This window comes from Camelus dromedarius, chromosome 28 (genome assembly GCF_036321535.1).
Source record: "Camelus dromedarius isolate mCamDro1 chromosome 28, mCamDro1.pat, whole genome shotgun sequence".
Lineage (NCBI taxonomy): Eukaryota > Metazoa > Chordata > Mammalia > Artiodactyla > Camelidae > Camelus > Camelus dromedarius.
This window is the reverse complement of record NC_087463.1, coordinates 22372330-22391103: the sequence shown is the minus strand read 5'-3', so window position 1 is coordinate 22391103 and position 18774 is coordinate 22372330. Positions and strand designations below refer to the sequence as shown.

The 18774-nt window shown below is 41.3% G+C and overlaps 1 protein-coding gene across 5 annotated transcripts in view; it reads left to right on the top strand.

The window, feature by feature from the left end:
- The first annotated feature begins 11233 nt into the window (after positions 1 to 11233).
- The window catches only part of RTTN (rotatin), a 116288-nt gene continuing 108747 nt past the window's right edge, over positions 11234 to 18774 (top strand). Inside the window, exons 1-6 of one of the 5 annotated variants that reach the window (XM_064480428.1) lie at positions 11234 to 11454; positions 11767 to 11954; positions 12784 to 12961; positions 14594 to 14683; positions 16714 to 16804; positions 18127 to 18241. In XM_064480428.1, the coding sequence (XP_064336498.1) occupies positions 11409 to 11454; positions 11767 to 11954; positions 12784 to 12961; positions 14594 to 14683; positions 16714 to 16804; positions 18127 to 18241 (708 nt within the window). In that variant the 5' untranslated portion in view covers positions 11234 to 11408. The remainder of the gene's footprint in view (positions 11455 to 11766; positions 11955 to 12783; positions 12962 to 14593; positions 14684 to 16713; positions 16805 to 18126; positions 18242 to 18774) is intronic. The other 4 variants (XM_031441760.2, XM_031441756.2, XM_010998967.3 and 1 more) reach the window with 4 other exon arrangements.

The following is an 18774-nucleotide window of genomic DNA, read 5'->3' as shown; positions in this document are numbered from 1 at the left end:
CTTGCCAATACTTATGGGTCTCCTTTTTGTTGTTGTTGTTATAGCCATCATAACAATGGGAAATGTAGATGTAACCACATTGTACTTTGATTTGCATTTCCCTAAATACTAATGATATTGGGTATCTTTTCGTGTATTTACTAGACATCTTCTTTGAAAAAGTTTTCAGATCCATTCAAATCCATTGCCATTTTTCAGTTGGTTTATTCTTCTTTCTAGTGTTGGGTTGTGGGAATTCTTTATATATTCTGTGTACTAGTTCTTTATTTAATTGTCAGATATTTTCTCCCACTCTGTAGATTGTCTTTTTGTTCCTTGGTGGTGTCCTTTGACACACAGAAGTCTTACATTTTGATGAAGTCTGATTTATTTTTTCCTTGGTTGCTTGCGCTTTTAGTGTCATATCTCAGAAACCATTGCCTGGTTCAAGGTCATAAAGATTCAGATCTTTCTCGTCTTCTAGGAGCTTTATCGTTTCAGTTCATACATTTAGTTTATTAAGCAAATAAACTTGTACACTGAAATCCTAAACTAAAAGTAAGATGTAATTTTTTTCTTTTTCTACCTTTTTGCAATGTCAAACATGGCTTTCATGACATTTATTATTTTTATAGTGAAAACTTCAAATGCATAATTTGTAAAAATCCAATGATCTAGAATTATTTGGGTAGTTAAAATACCCAGACTGCACTATTTATGATATATCCTTTTTGAGAGCTTATTGCATGTTTATTTTTACAGTGCTAAAAATATACTTGCTGTATTTGATGTCAAATTGACAGCAGTTAATTGTATAGAATTTTTGCAATTTCTAATGCTAAGTAGCTCATGTAGCATTCATTTATATGTGTTCAGATGCAAATCATTTCTGTCTTCCACTTCTTACTATTATTTTTACCAAATAGGCCTTTAGTTTCTTTTGTATTCCCCATTAAAACTTATTCATGTTGTATATTGCTATAGAGAATTCTTAGATAGCTCAATAGTTAGTGTATGATGTTTTAAAAGAACTTATCAGCAGAAAATCGTGCATTTGACATCACAGGAAGTGATTTTTTTTTAAGTGTTTTTAATGGAGGTACTGGGAATTGAACCCAGGCCCTCGCACGTGCGCTCCGCCGCTGAGTGATACCCACCCCCTCACAGGAAGTGATTTTTATTATGCACAGGGTGCATAGTTCAGATTCTGGCTGCAGCATACCGACCATGATCAGGATAGTGTTATACTTTGGGCCTCCTGACTGTTCATTTAATGCACGCAAGAAAAAGGAAACAAGCATCTCTGATGTTTGCTGTCTGCACCGCCTCACGCAGATTTATAGTCGCGTGTAGGGCAGTGATTTATTGCCTGAATCTCCCCCATCGGTAAAACTTGGCTCTCACCACCACGCGGGGTCTCCTCGGAGCGGATACTGAGCTGAGGCCGGGCGTCTGCGGGCCGCTCCCCTCCTGATCCTGGACCGCCTGCGCTCCCGAGCAAACCGGAACAGTTTGCTGTCTAATGCATCATGCCGGGAAGGCTGTGCCCCAGAATTTAATTAGATCTTTCTAATCTACTAATTTAACTTCGTTTGAGCATTGTGTCACTCGGCACAACATTTTGGAGACTTCATAGAAAAGTGCACGGTTTCCAGGCAATGTGCCTTCATTTACTGAACCAGGATGGCACCATCATTATTTGATTAAACTGTTCTGTTCTTTGGGATGGTGAGGTGTTCAGCCAACTCTATTGATGGGTGTTCCTTATGACCAGTTGTCTGCAGAGCACCTGCTTTCCTGAGAAAGGATCTTATTACTAAAGCATACCTGGTTCTTGCCAAGAAGAGGGCTTAAGTTTCTTTGGCTGGCTCGATGCTTTATGGCACTGCCTGTTTGCTTGGTCTTTGTAGTTATTGTGCTCAGCCCAAATGTCTTCCTTCTCCTTTTGTTCTGGGAAGGTCCTGCAGCGAATCACTTTCCAGCCTCCCTCTTTGGAAGCTGGATCGTGCTGTGCCCGGCCCTGCATCGAGATTGTGCGGTGATAGGAGTACAATGGTTGTAGTTCCTGTCACCGTCTCAGGGGAGTCGTTCAGGTCCAAGGACAGCCAAAGAGTCACAGTCTGCACCTCCCCCTCCCCCATCGCTGTCAGCAAATACTGTCCCCTCCCTCTGCTCCTCCTCGGGTCGCCCCCTCCCTCCCTCATGAAAGGACTCCCATTGGACTCAGTCAGGGCAGGACCAGCAAAGTCACGAGTTGTGCTACAATCCGTTCCTTTGTTCCCAGGACAGCTAGTTCCAGCCCAGCTGGCTGGCTTGCGGACCGAAATACTCCCACAGGGGAGATCACCTGAAACTCAGAAGTACCTGGGCGGAAAGGAGAAACGGAATCTACTCTAACTCTTGACCTTGGGCTTGAAGGCTTATTTCTTCACATCTCAGTTTCCACGTCTGACAAAGGTGAGAGTAGATGAGATTCGTTTCCTCATTTTCTGCAGGTCCTTCAGCGCTTTGGGGATGTGATGAAAGCCACGGACTTTCTCTTTAAATAGTGCACGCATACGAATAAGAAACAAATTATAAGCAAGTGAGGGAGTGATGGACACCCTGGAGGTCCAAGGCCACTGGGTGAAAATGAAAAATAAACAAGCAAACAAAAGCACGAACACAGCCTCTAAGTTCATTTTGACATCTTACATTCTGCGATTCGAACCTCGCATTTCAGGTTCTTGACCTGACTTAAACGTCCTCAGCACTGATGTGTCCCTCCTGCCTCATTTCTGTGTGACATTGTCCCATGTGTGTTTTCCCATGTTAGCCATAAAGGGACACTTTTGGGCAAAATCATGAAACTATGATGAGACACTGAAGGACCCTATCATTGGCCATTTCTTTTCACTTTTGAAATGTACCTCTCTTTCTTAAAAATTATTTTTTAAACTGTGGTAAAATATATACTAAATACATTTTACCATCTTAACCATTTTTAAGTGTACAGTTCAGTGGCATAAGTATATTCACACTCTTGGGCAACCATTGTCATTCTCCATCTCCAGAACTTTTTTATCTTCCCAAATTGAAACACTATACCCATTCAACAATAACCCTCATTCCTCCAGTTCCTGGTTCTACTTTCTGTCTCTGTGAACTTGACTACTCTGGGCACCTCAGGTAGGTGGAGTCATGTAGTATTTGTCCTGTGTCCGGCTTATTTTACTTATCTTAGCATCCTCAAGGTTCTTCTACGTTGTAACATGTATCAGAATTTCAGTCCCTTTTAAGGCTAAATAATATTTCATTGCATCTGTGAGCCACACTTTGTTTATCTGTTCATCTGCTGATGGACACTTGGGTTGCTTCTGCATATTGGTCATTGTGAATAATGCTGCTGTGAACAGATGTGTACAAATATCTGTTTGAGCCTCTGCTTTCAGTTATTTGGGGTATGTACTCAGAAGTAGAATGGTAATTCAACGTTTAATTTTTTGAGGAACTCCCATACTCTTTTCTGTAGCAGTAGCACCATTGTACGTTCCCACCATCAGTGCACAAGCATTCCAACTTCTCCACATCTTATGATACTTATGATTTTTTGTTTGTTTTTGTTTTTGATTTTTTGGTAACCATCCTAATAGGTGTACGGAGATATCTCACTGTGATTTTGATTTGAATTTCCCTAATGATTAGTCATGGTGAGCATCTTTTCAATATACTTATTTGCCATTTGTATTTCTTTGGATAAATGTCTGTTCAAGTTCTTTCTCTCTTTTTAACTCATACTTTTACAATTTTCTATGCTTTTCTCCCCTTTCCTTTTCTCTTAGATATTTGCCTAGTGGATAATGCTAAATACCTACATCATTTAATTTTGTGGTAGAGTTGAGTGTAAAAAAAGGAATAATTGCCTAGTTTTCTCTTACTTATTATTATTATTGCATTTAAGTTCCTGAAATTGAAATGAGTCTAAAAAATAAGCATCCAAAGGAACTTGTCTACTGTCAGTTATAAAATAAGTCTCGTCACCTACCCACCTACTAATGTAGACAGACTTTGGAGATTCTATGCATATGACTGTTGGGTTAGCTTAATTATTTCCATTTGTACCATTTCACAGGGTTAAATTTTAATTAAAATTTGGACCACTAATTATTAAATAAACATCTTCAAAAAATTACACCTCAATGCAACATTGAAACCAAAAGGCAAAGATTTCACAGAAGATTGTTACATGCCAGGCCATGTAATGAAAAACAGGAAAAACAGCTAACTATACCAACTGTTAATAGAAATCCCTTGGAAAATTATAAAAACACTCAGAGATAAATGACACTCAAATCATTACATGCAAAAAATCTAGGGACAAATCAAAAGCAAAATATAATGTAAGTTTATGCCTTGGGATACATTTATCAGAAAGCAGATGAGAATAAAGACATTCCAGGTCCTTTGAGAGAAAATAAAACATGTACTAGAACAGCTACTTGGCCTCTGGAATGGAAGGCACTCGTTCAGGTCCTGCACGTCTGTACTGCCTGCTGATCTCTGGACTGTTGTGAAAGGGAAGTAAATTTCTGTCATAAGCCACAGATAGTTTGGCCTCTGTTAGGGCAGCTGAGCCAGTATCCTAACCAACAGAGATCCACTCCACACCTCTGAACGGGAAGCCTGAACAGAACCGGTTAAATCATAAACCCAACAAAAGAAGGTAAGGAAATGTCTGTGAAACTTGGGGTGGAGGAGGTGTTTTAAATAAGACCCCACAAAGTACAATCCATAGGACTAAAAATGAGAGAGATATGACTATATAAAAATTAAGTAAGGATTTTTGTTGAATGAAGGACACCATAGAAAAAGTTAAATGAGTGACGTATGAGACGATAAAAAGATATTTTTGATGTACAGGACGAGAACATGGGCCAATATCTAGAATATACAAAGAACTCTATTCAGTCCACAAGAAAAAGATAGAGGATCTTTTTATGTGTTTGTTGAGCATTTATACATCTTCTTTGAAGAACAGTCTCTTCAGGCACTTTGCCCACTTTAAAACTGGGTTATTTTTCCTTTTATTGTTGAGTTGTATAAATGCTTTACGTATTTTGGATAATAGATCCTTATTAGATAAATAATTTGTGAACATTTTCTCCCACTCTCAGATTGTCTTTTCACTTTCTTAATAGTGTCCCTAGAAGCACAAAAGTTTTAAATTTTGATGATGCCTGATTTATCTTTTTTTTTGCTTGCTTTTTTGCTGTCATGTCTAAGAAATCATTGCCTAATTCACACTCATGAAGATTTATGCCTGTGTTCTCTTCTGAGAATGTCATAGTTTTAGCTCTTGCATTTAGCACCTTGATCTATTTTGAGTTAATTTTGTAGATGGTATTAGGTACGGAACCAAATTCACTCTCTTACATGTGGGTATCCTATTGTCCCATCTGTTGAAAACACAATTCTTTCCCCATTGAATTGTCTGGAAACACTGGTTGATAATCAGTTGGCCATAAATGTGAGTGGTTATTTTTGGACTTTCAATTCTATTCCACTAGCCTATATGTCAGTCCTTATGCCAGCACCAAACATTCTTGAACACTGCAGCTTTGCTGTAAGTTTTGAAATTGGGAAATATAAATCCTTCAACTTTGTTCCATTTGAGATTGTTCTGGTCAGTCTTATCCCCTTGACTTCCACATTAGTATAATTTCCATATGGATAAGCTTGTCAATTTTCACTAGAAAGGAAGCTGGGTATTTGATAGAAATTGCTTTGAATCTGTAGTTCAATTTGGGTAGTATTACCATCTTAACAATAGTAAATATTCTCATCAATGACACAGGATGTCTATTTATTTAGGTCTTTGCTAATTTCCTTCAATGATATTTTGTAGTTTTTGGTGTAGAAGTCTTACATGTATTGTGTTAAATTTATTTCTAAGGATTTTTTTCTTTTTTATGTTATTGTAAGTGGAATGATTTTCTTAATTTAATTTTTGGATTGTTTATTGCTAGTGTATAGATACAGAACTGATTTGTATTCTCTAAACTTGCTAAGGCATTTTTTTCTCTAATAGTTTCTTTGCAGATTCCTTAGGATTTTCTCTATATAAAATGATGTTAACTGCAGATGGAAATAGATTTACTTTTCCTTTCTAATCTGAAATGACTTTTATTTTTCTTGCCCAATTGCCATAAATGAAACGTCTAGTACAATATTGAATAGAAATGGTGATGGAGACACCCTTGTCTGCATCTCCACATCTGTAACAAAGACTTTCACTTATTAATTTGTGCAGAAAAAGCTGAGTTCAAATTTATGTTGCTCTGCTATTTCAAATGGAATATGAATATATCTTGTTTCCATCCTTCTACTTTAAAAGGGCATCAAATATTTATTAACTTTCTATTTTGGTATTGGGAAGATAGATTAGAATTTGACAGTCCCCTTAAAAATTAAATATTATGCAAATTCATAGGACAAAGTTATGGGGCATAAGAAGGCAAATTCATGCACGGGGCGTGAAACCTCGGGTCTCAGCCATTTTTCCTTCTTTGAGATCAGAATTATTAATAAATCATGAACTTTATTTTTAAATAAGTCAGGCTGGGGTCCAGGTGACTTTCCTGGAAGGCACACAGAATGTTTGCTGCCCTGGGGAACCGTAAGTAACTTCCACACATCTATTGATTAGAGCATCTTTCGTTTAGGAATCCTGCTTGCACTGTCTTCATAAATAAATTAGTATCCCAATTAATGGAAAAGTAGCCTGTAAAAGGATTTCCCCTTTGGGCCAACAATTTCTTCCTTCTGAAAAATGAAGAAGAAGGGTCAGGACACTCCTTTCTTTTGGCTGGAAGTTTTTCCTGGATGGGGCTGTGCAGATGGCTGTAAAGCTACGCGTACCTCCAAGCACTGTAGCCTCCCTCGCTAAGTGGCACTGTCGTTTCTGGGGCCCAGGATCCCTGTGATGAAGGGAGCTTCTGCCTTGTGGCCAGACTTGCAGGCAGCACTGGGGTGTGGACGGACATTGCATTTGATTCCTAGAAAGAGGACTATTTTAGTCCTTTCGGACTGTTATAACAAAATAGACTGGGCGGTTAATAAACAAATTCATCTCTCACAGTTCTGGGGGCTGGAAAGCCCAGGACCAAGGAGCCAACAGATTCAGTGTCTGGTGAGGACCTGCTTCCTGGTTCTTAGATGACTGTCTTTGTGTGTGTGTGTGTGTGTGTGTGTGTGTGTGTGTGTGTGTGTGGTGTGTCCTCACGTGGCAGAAGTGGGGAGGCAACTGTCTGGAGCCTCTTTTATAAAAGCACAAATCCTGCTCATGACGTCTCCACCCTCATGACCGAATCACTCCCAAAGATCCCACTTCCTGATACAATCACAATGGAGATTAGATTTTTAACATGATTTTTTTTGGGGGGGGGAGTGGGACAGACCTTCAGTCCACAGCAAAGAGGCTCCCTCCACTTTGACGGCTGCTGACAGGTGTATTGTTAGTAGCAACTACCTACTACGGAGGTTCTGGGATAAGCGCTTTCTCTAAGTTATCTCCTTTGGTCTCAGACGGTCCTATCCAGTAGGTACTCTTATTAATCTCAGCTTCTACTTGTAGAAGCTGAGGCTTAAAGGTTATAGAGGCATCAGGGTCTTTTCCCCCCACCTCAGATCCTCCCCCGCCGCTCCCCAGTTTCGGTTAACAGCACCCTTTTCCTTAGTGGAAGTCTTCTGCCCACCCCCTGTGACTCTAGCATAGTATCCTGTTATAATACCTAGTTTTAATATCCTGCCCTACTGCTCGGACAGTGCGAACCAGTAAGGTAGGACCAGGTAATCTCAGGTAATAATATGATTCTGATGGGGTTCTTAACATGTACTTCATATCCAGATGTTGAGAGAGAAGCTTTCTTTTTCTCCTCGGGTCATTACATGGAAAATGGAAAATGGAAGTCTGGATCACAATCCTCTCTTTCCCTACATTTTTGGGGAATTTTGCCTGCAGTAGAAGAGAATGAGACAAACACACTAAAAGAAGCAAAGATAAGAGATTGAAAAAAAGAACAGTGATATTTTTTGAGTCTCTTGAGGCCAGACTCTTTTCTAGAGTGAGATAATAAATAAGTCCTTTTTGGCTTACTTGTTTGAATTAGAGTTTTGTCAGTTGCAACCGTAAGTTTACCCACCATTATGCAAGTCAGGTTGCAAAGCTGGTTTTGAATCTGTGCCTGTCTGTGCTCTGTGTGATACTGTGTTTGGCTTTTCTGGCCATGAGCCAGATATTTTAAAGGAGTCAAGTAACAGGAATACGGGGTTTGAAAGGCATAGGATCACAGCTGACAGACCTACTGTGCAGGACCCTAAGTATTAATTCATGTCCAAATTGTGAGGAGGAGCAAAACTGCACATCTTTTCAAGAAAAAAAAAATAAAGCATTTCTTTTCCTCCTAGAATAAATCACCACCGCTAGTAACACGAGTTCTTAGGAGGGCGAGAGAATATTTTCTGTGAACTTGGATGTAAACATCTTCATCTAACCTGAATGGTCTTAAGTGGCAGACGGAGGCAGTGATGGTGACTTCTGGGTCTGACTGTGAGGTTGAAGAATAATTGAGAATTAAGTGGATCTCAGGAGTAACTAGTAGAATCTGACCTGCGACTGGGTCCACCTGCAGTTCTCCACAATGTTGCGTGACTTGTGCTGATAAGCAGATCTCAACATATAAGATCTCTATCTTTCACCCTTTTCCTGATCCATATATGTATCGCCAGTTGAATGGCTATCATTTACCATCATGTAGAATTTAATGGTTTTATTCTGTTTTCATTTAAAGAAATACAACAAAAATTATTTTAAGTACACATGGAAAATAAAAGATAATACACATAGAAAATAAAAGATAGTACACATACAGTTTTCCCTATACCCACACAGGTATCTATTGCTCATTTTTTCAAGTACTCAGGCACCACTTAAAATATTTGTTCTTGAAGTGCAAAATTGCAAAAGCCCCAGTTGTTGACTGGAATGTAAAGAAGTAGAAATTAATAACTAAAGTATATGCAATAAAGCAGCAATTAAAAACCTTCTAAATAGACCTTGGGTGAAACAGGAAATACCAAAATAGTAGTTTCAGGATGGTTGAGAATAATAATGGCTAGAATATTATAAATCTGAATTTATGATATGTGATTAAAGCTTTTCTTAGATGCAGATTCATGGACTTAAAATACACTATAACTAAAAAAGAAATAAAAACAAAGCAACAAAACCTTTAGCTCAAGAAGTTAGGAAAGGAACAAACCTAAAGGAAGGAGAAAGTAACTGATATTAAATAGAAGTACAGTTAATAAATTAGAATATGTGTTTTTTTTTAACAGTAGATTTAGTAAATTGAAGGTTGATTCTTTGAGGAAAAATTGGCAAATCAGTATTCAGTCCAATAAGAAAATGATAATTTCTTTGCATGTAATAAGCAGGACTTAATGATTTTTGTCTAATTATAACAGCAATATATGCTCAACAGTAACAATAAGAGCTGGAAAACAAAGGAACATAAACAATACAATTTCATAATTTGACACCCCCCCATTTTTACTTACAAAATGCTGGTTTAAATTATTTTTCTCCCACAGTATCAACACGCCTTACCCACTGACAGCCTGTTTCTTATCATCTAAGACTGTTCATCTTAGAAATATCACTGAAAAATTATTTCTCTTATTCCTCTGTATTGCTTTGTGTATTTTGACCTTGACACTTCAAATCCACAACTAAAACCTTCATGCCTGGGTAACTACAGATACTTCTCAGCTGGTGTTAGTGCCTCCATGGTTTCCATTTTTTGGTCCATTTGGCACACCATCCATCAGGAGCTCTTGCCCTAGGGTTGAGGAATACAGCCACCATTACAGTCTTCGCCAGGGAGGTTTAGGTATGGGCTAATGAAGTCTTGGTTAAATATCCGTACTCTCTTTCCTCCCCTTTTCTCATTTCCTGCTGGTGTCTCCCATTGGCCATAGCCAACTGGATGCTGGAGGGCCAGGGAGCCTGGGTGGTGCAGCCTTTTCATCTGTACGAGTCAGTTACACACAGAGGCTGGCACAGTGGGGAGGAGCCACCTGAGGGCTAAATGGAGATTAACCAGCATGTTGGCTGCGCCTTCCCCTTCTTTCTCTTCCTCCCAGAGGTAATTTGGCCACCTAGACTTTCACGTTTTCCTTGACTTTGACAGACTCTGAATTCCTGCCTTTGCATATACTGTTTTCGTTGGTAGAAATTCCTTTACTCCATTTCTTTGCCAGGCAAACTATTTATCCTTCAAGGTCCAGTTCAAATGTCACCATTCTGTCTTTTACCTACACACATGTAGAGGCTGCAAGGTCCTAAGAATGGGACAAAGAAACAGAAGGTCGGGTCGTTTGATGTGGCCGTGGGCCAGGTACTTCTCAGATTTTAAGTCCCCCCTCCCCACCTTTTCTTTTTGCGAAATAGGAATGGGAATTGCTCCCTTGACATTCCTTTCCCAGGAAAATTGAAAAGATCAGTGAGATAAAACGTTCTCTAAAATGCAAATCATTTTACAAATCTAGTTTTGCTGTCGTTGCTTTTACCATTGCTTAGGTTTTGGTTTTTTTCCCCCCTATTACTTCAGATCGATCACAGTGCAAAAGTCAACTTAAGTGGCATTCAAATACAAATTCAAGCCCCTTCCCATACCTTTTTCTTTCTACAGCCCCCCTTTCCTCTTCTGTTCACGTATCCCTTGCCCACCCCTCCGACTCCCCCATTCTTTTTGCGGCTTGTTTACTCTGAATTTAGGTATCCAAGGCCGTTGCTTGACTTTGCAGGTACTTTTCACGATTAAAGGTAAATCATTTAGAAATGGTAGGGGTGGAGCGGAGAGGGTAATCCTAACAAAACCCTGCATTCTAAGTTGTGAAGTTTCGGGAGCTGAGAATTCAGACTAGTAGAGTCAGAAACGAACCCCTCGAACGGGGAGGATGCAGGACCAGGCGAGGCTTCCGCGCCGCCTCTGCAGCCCGCGCCGCCGCCCGCGCTTGAACGCCGGAACCCCAGGCGGGCGGCCGCGGTGGCGGGGCCGGAATTCCGGGAGGGGAGCACGAGAGGGCGAAGACTACAACTCCCGGCGTGCACGGCGGCCAGAGCGGGTTCTAGCCCTGCTTGCCTCCGCATTCTTCCCAGTTCCTACGAAGGAGACTGCTGCCTAGGAGCTGCGTAGTAGTAATTACAGAGAGACTGTAAGTTTCTCTGGTGGTTCCGGGGCCAGAAGCAGCTCGCGGAACGCCTCTCACTCATTGGGTCCTTCGCTCAAGCGTTGCGGAACTCGCCTTCCGACCGGCCGGGTTTCTCGGGGGACAGTAACTGTGGCCGGACGCTGTGGCGCGGCAGTTTAATTCTCCGGCGGCGACTGATGGAGCCGGACGGGATGGTCTTGGCGGGGCTCATCAGGAAACTCGGTAACGGTCTGAGCTGCCCCTCGCCCGGGGCGCCCCTCTGTCGTGGCCACTTGCTGAGAATGGCCGGGCCACCTTGCGACGGCTCCCTTTCTCGTGCGGGCTTCGGCAGGGCAGCTCCCGGGGACCCACCTCGGACTCGGCGTGAACTCCGCCGTTGGCGGCCTCAGTGCGCCAGCCGCTTGCTGCTTTATTTCCTTTTTTCCTTTTTCACCCCGCGCTCGCCCCCAGCGTAAATAACGAAGTTATAGGGTAAATTCTCTGTGGGGTCCCACTGCAGTCGGGAAAGAGCTCTGTGCTGTACTTCTCTGACAGGTCATCAGCTGGCCGAGATCAGGGAACGCGCTCTCAAGAATATTCTCTGCAAGATTGAGCACAACTTAATCTGCTGTGCTGATCTAGTTCAGGAGAGGCTACTTTTTCTCCATTTGCTGGAATGGTTCAATTTCCCGTCTGTTCCAATGAAAGAAGAGGTTCTGAGCCTGTTGAACAGATTGGTTAAGGTAGGATCATTTTAAAATAAAGTAAACGGGCGGTGTTTCGTAGTCATTTAATTGTAACATTTGTTGAAAATTTAAATTTTTAAGATTAAAAAAACAACTGGAGATATTCAGTTTTAATTCATCTGGGTATATAATGCGCATCCTCCTTTGATTTGTGATGTTGAATCTCAACATTGTCTCTACTGTGCTCTGAAGTAACAAAACTTCTGACTTCAGGTTATGTTCTGAATTTTGGAATCCTCTTTAGAGGTTAATGTTTGTCATTCTGTTTTCCCTTATGTTCTGTTAAAAATTAGATGTGTTTGTATAAAAAGACACATTTAAAGATAATGTTACAAATATAATAAAGAGTACAAATATGTTAAATTGTTTTTCTCGTGTCTGTTTTTCAGATTTGTTTCTCAGTCTGTCCTGAGAGTAGCTGGTTGTCAGGGTCAGATACCAAAGTGCTAATTTAACTTTTCCAAACTAAATCACTTCGCAGTCGCAGGGCATACTTAATACTTTGGCATCTGTCGACTGGTTGGAGGTAGGAGAGGACAGAGTGAGTGCCAGTGGAGAGAAGTAATCAATTTAATAAAGAAAAGTAGGAATTGATAGTGTGCGCTTCTAGTGTTCATTGTCTCGGCTTTTCTCTCGTAAGTGTTATTAAATGTTTTATGTGTGTCTCCATAAATCTATGTCTTATGTACATCATTGCAAGATTTATGTTTTAAAAAAGGAACATCTGGTACTCCAAAAATAATTTCATGTTTTGATTGCTGTAAAATAAAGTCTAGGGATTTTAATATTCATCATTATTCTCAAGATGCCTCTCTTCTTATTTCAGTATCCCCCAGCAGTCCAGCATTTGGTCGATCTTGGTGCAGTCGAATTCTTATCTAAACTTCGTTCTAATGTGGAGCCGAATCTACAGGCTGAAATTGATGACATTCTAGATGGACTTTTTATTCTTCCCTCGGAAGTTCCTGAACTATATTCTGCATCTTACCAAACCAGTCAAACTGGTAACTCTTTGAAATCAACCTGATGAAATCAATCAATCTGTTAAAATATAAATATACTGGTCCTAATGGTTAATGGACCTTAGATTAAAAAAAAAAAAAGAACACTCCCCTGCAACCTATTTTTCCTGCGTTAATGTACATGAATTTGACCTTAATTCCCTTCCTCTCGTGTTTTAGAGAGGGTACATGTGTATCTTGGCTGTTTTTGGTCAAGGGGCATAAAAGATGCAAGTGATTTTCTTTTTTGTGAGACTAGTTTGACAGATTAGTTTTTAAAATAATAACAAATTTTCATCGAGCACTCATTATTTTGTGCCCGACTGTGTTCTGAATGTTTGATACTTGCCTTTTTGGGCTGGGTTCCTCATACAGGGGTGTGATGATGCTGCGCTGGCTCATGGTTTTGTTACGGGTTCCAATCAAAAAGGGCTGCACGTGGTATACTGGCTGACGTCAGAGTCAAAAAGACGTAGGTTTAAGCCCCAGTTCTTCCACTAGTTGCGTTACCTTGGCCCAGGGGCTTAATCCTGACAGGCTTTAGTTTTCTCTCTCAAAAACTGGGACAATAAGCAAGAACATCTTATAGAAGTTTTGTGAGGATTAATGAGATGATGTCTGGACGGTGCTCAGCGCAGGGCCTGGCATCTATTAAGCACAGAAGCCTTGTTTGCTGCTGTTACTTGTTCTTGTTTGATAGCCAGTCTAGTGCCCTGCTCATGGAAAGCATTTGAATTGATTTGAAGAAAAAAAATTGCTCATGAAATTTATAAGTGAGTGATAAAAGTATAAAAAGACGTGTTTTTGCTCCCGGTTAGACCTTGTTGTTTCTGTATACCAGTGCTTCACGGCCATGGGCACGACCGCCACCGTCGGTCCTGCTGTTAACTAGAGCAGCAGTGGCAGCTACCATGTGTCGAGTTCCCGTGTGACAGTGATTTTTAACACCGTATTTTACAGTTTCTGTCTAAGCCATAGCAAATAAAGTAGAATCTAAAGTCATGAATTTTCAACCTAGTTCCTTGCGGGTGAGGTTAGAGGTCTGGTCTAGGGTTAATTTTTAGTTCTCTGAATTAGTATCAGGAACTACTGGCATGAAAACTTCAAACAGAAAATTACGAGATGCAGTTTTGGCCTTTCCTTGCTTCTCTATTTCATTACATCTGAACTGCAGGAAATGTCTGTGATGGGGAGTCGCCAGAGGTACTGAAAGATAATGCTTGACTCTTGCTTTTGACAACTTTTTCTTAAAAAACATTAATGAAAATTGAAGTGATCAGGAACTATATTGAGTAAAAGAGGGAAGAGAAATGGACTCAAAAGCAGAGATGAGCAGTCCTTGAATAAATAGCTTGTAACATTATTTACATTGTGGATGTTTTCATGCTAGCAAATAATTGTAACTACTTAACCGTAAAGGAGAGGGGGGAAGAAAAACTAAATTCGAAATTGACTCAGTATTCATATTTTTTATCCTCTTTAGGAAGACACACTATTCAGAGAAACAAAACTGGGTTATTTTTCTATTGTTTAAAATGATTCTAACACTTAGAGAAACCATCTATTTGAAAAGAGCAAGTTTCACTTTCAGCAAATAGTGTGTCAATAACACAGTCATATATATTTTCTTTTCAGAATTGCCACAACAACCTGAAACCTCAACGGGGTATTTTCCTCAGGACAAAAGTAATTTCCAGCGGATGGAGGACCCTCCACGACCCATGGGTGTGTATTTGTAGGGAAGCTGATCTGGTAAATTGGAAATTAATGTACTTTTCCTTATAGTTGTGAAGACATACTGTGGTCAGACGTGAGTGTTCCAGCACCAAACTGAATGTCTCCTCAGCTTAGTTTAGGACATGGAGTCTGAGCGGTAGAACTTGATGGCCTTCTCACCGCGTTGGAGCAGCTGTCTAGATGGGTGGGAGCGGCGCAGGTGGCGCTTGCCGCATGTTGAAGTCCTTGTCAGGCCTGTGCTGGGCACCGTGCCTGTCACCACGTTTACTGTCCTGCTCACTGAGTGGTGCTGTCCACCCCGTTTCTCAAGCCAGACTCAGGATCATCTTTGTTTATTCAGTTATCTTTATCCCAGTACTCACTTGAGTAGAGTTCTGATTTAGAGCCTCTCTCTGGAATCTCACCTAGGTCTTTTTGTGTCTGGCTGTGGCTGGTCTCTGCTCACGTGCCACCTCCTCAAAGAGACCTTCCTGAGGACTCTAGCTGGTGATCACTCTCTATATTTGGTTTTCTTCCCATATGTATTTATTAAATTCTGTATTAATTTGCTTTGTGTTTGTCCATCTCTTTGTAAACTTAACGACAGCTGCAAACACTGCTTTGTCCAGTGTGGCTGTGCAGAACAGGGCACTGGGCACTCAGTGTGTCTTTTCTGAAAGGATGAATGAATCCTCGTGGAGTCCCAGGGAGACTGGTTTATTACCAGTATCCCCCTTTAACTGATGAGGACACTGGGGCTTCGAATGGATAACACCTTTGTACTAGGCGGCACAGGGCGCAGGAAAGTAAGCGTGCACTTCCCGTTGTATTGCCTGCGTAGTTGAAATGAAAAGGTTGGTCCCAAGGGTATATCTGCAGGTGTCAAGTATTCAATGTAACTCGGTTTGGAAGCCCTCTGTTATTAAAAAGACTTCGTAGAAATTCTCAAGTTGAGTACAGCATAAGAAAGAACAGAAAACTTGTGCAGCTGTTAAAATACTTTACTTTCCTTTCTGGAAAAGTTTTACTAGGCGTATAGGGGTCCTCGGTGTTGAGACAGTAGTTCCTTGTGTTTACGACTGAGAGGCTTGAGTGCTAATGGGAGACATCTGAAGGGAGTATCTCCGGGGCTGGGAATGGTGGGTAATTGAATGAGGCTGTTGAAAAGACTCAGGAAGATTGAGATGGTAACGCATTTTTGTGTGAGTTGCAGTCTGGATGGATGGTGTGGCTTATTTTGGACACATCTTTGTGTGTACAGTGTAAGCCTGTCCTTCCCTCCACTCACCTCTTGCTTTTCCCTTAGAAAGTACACCCTGCTTTTATGTTAGCACTTTGGAAAGAAGCAACTGTGCTGTGTTTGGGAATTCAATAATACTGTTATCTGAGTTTAATGATTCCATGCTCTTTTCGAAGCGTTTGGCAGGAGGACTTTGCCATTTGGAAGGGCTTATGTAGGTCCTGTTTCTCAGTGTTACCACTTTAACTTGTACACTATGAGATCTGTTTAAAAATAATTTGAAGTAAGGCAGTTTAAAACTGCTTTGGTTTCTCAGATTTCTTTAATCTTGTTTGAGCACTGATACTTGATCTTTACCCTTATGGTCGTCAAGTCATCTTCAAAGAAGTTTAAACCTCTAACACTGTTTAGGATATTTGAACATGACTAATTAAATATAGTATATGATTACATTTATATCATTTTACATTTTTACAATTAAAGATCAAATGCCAGTTCCTTTCAAGTTTAAGCTCTATGTCCTGGTCAGCCACAGCGTAAAACAAATTTAATTGATAATCTAAATGTCATTCAATATTGGTTTGTGTTTAACGCCCTTCTGATAAGATGTGAGTCCTGTTTAAATTATGAAAAGAGAGACCTGTTATTTATTCTGTGAGGGAATAAATTTGTAGCTGATCTTTTTGGTACGTTTTAGGGCTCTGTAAGCTGGAGTTTTATTTGGGGACTTGCTCGTAACATTGCGAACCTGTCAGCGTCATCTGCTTCGATGCCTCAGCTGTTGCTCTTCCCTTAACAGCACACCGGGCTGTGAGGTGTTTGAAGTTCTCCACCTTCCCTTGGCTCCCCTTGACCACAGCCGACAGGCATGTTCTCTCCTCTAATGAAAGGTACAGTGCCGGTGTGTCTCAGGTGCTTTGGCATGTGGTGTTTGTACTATATTATTACTATACGTTTTCACCAGGAAGAAGGGTTACTAGGTTGCTGTGATGAAAGGGAATATGTATGTGAATGATCTTCAGTATGTCAGAAGCAAGCCAGGAAGTTCCTGTTTGCCTTTAATCAGGCTTCACACCACAGTTCCTTTTTTGTGCTTGGAACCCTGTGCACTCCTTAGTGACACGAGTCATCTCTTATTGACCAGAATAGACTTGCTGGCCGTTGATTATGCATTTAGTGAATAAAAATGGAAAAATTAAGCATAAGTGCAGCCTTTTTAGTAGGCAGTATATTTTGAAACATAGGTTCTGTTAGGAGATGGCTGAGGACCACTGATCTGATCTGATCTTATGTATTTTATTTGGTTGTTACCCCCAAACGTAGATAGCTGATATTTAGAAGTTTGGAGGGTGTTTTAATGTCTACTTTCACTTTTTGCTGAAACTCAGTTTCAGTGAGTGTCACAACAAATGAGTTGGCTGCCTTTTTTTGGTGAGGATCTGAAAAATAAAGACCAACTTACAAAGTTAGGCCAGATACAAGCGTGTGTGCATGAATGACGTCTGCTGATGGCGCTTCTGAGGCAACATCAGTATGTTCTCCTGGGACGTGGCAGGCGCGGGGGAGGGGCGGGAGTGGTTTTGTGTGTCAGCTCTGAGTCGGTGGCTGAGGGAGAGCGATGGTCTCTGGTGCACGCCTACGGATGGGGAGGGGTGGACTGGAGCTGGCTTGGGAGATGGGGTTTGGCTTCTTGGGGTGAGAGGTGAACAACTGCCTCATCCCCAGGACGGCAAGTGTCCAGGGAGAAGTTGAGGGGTGTCCTCTCTGTGGGACAAGAGAGGAGTACCCGCTTGGTTCACATCAAGTAGGGAGGGGCAGTGAGGAATCTAATTCTTAGAACTGAGTTCTGTACTTACTGTCATTTCCTCTGTCTTATCTCCTGATTCATTCAGCACATTCCGCTGATCTCATTTCCGGGCATCGCAATCATCTCTGGGCACGCGGTGGTGTGGCGGGTGCTGCGTAGCCCCTGCTCTTGAGGAGGGTCTGGTGGGGCTGCTAAGTCAACAGACCATTACCAAAGCACAGATTATGGGCGCGTGAGCAACGCCCAGTCTGGGGCCGTTCATTGATTAGGGGAGAGATCTGGGAAGGCTTCCCAGGGGAAGTGATGTCTCAGCTGAGACCTGAAGGCTGGTGAATAGAGTCATTATGCCACTAGGTCACTTAGAATCTGATATAGGTATAATGCTGTATTTTATATATGTTGTAGCTCTTTAAGAAGTAGTAACCACACTTTAATCTGGAACACCTGTGAGCTATTGAAAGATGTTATCATGCAAGATTTTCCTGCGGAGATTTTCCTTCAGAGGCCAAAAATTGTTCAGGTGAGTTTCCTCTGTAATGGTTTTAGATTTTGAAATAGAGAATTTTTTGCAATGAAACACATTTTGCCAAGTAGGAGTCCACGGGGAGGAAACTGGTACTGCCATGTTGAAATGATGAACTCCGGCTATTCAGACCACTTGTTCTCTAACTCATTTGGATGGTGGTTCTTCTGGTAGGAGGTCATCTCACTTGACATATGAAGTCCAGTTTGGCTGTTTATGGATCACTTAGAGGGGAGAACAGACTTAGGAAACCGAGGTTGGGCAGCAGTGACCCTTCTTAATAGTAAGAGTAGCATCACTCTGAGTTTCTGGGTGTTAAGGCTCGGTGCCAGGCGCTGCGGGAATGTGGTAGAGGTGAGCAGTGCAGATGGATTCCCTGCAGTGCGGTTCATTGCACGTGTGTGGAGTAGGGAGACCGGGCCCCCGGGCTGGGGTTGTGGCGTGTCCCCAGCGTCTGGTAAGGCTCGGCCCCCGTGTTCCACAGCCACAGGGCTGAGACGGGTGCTGATGAGTGGCAGCTGTTAAAACCT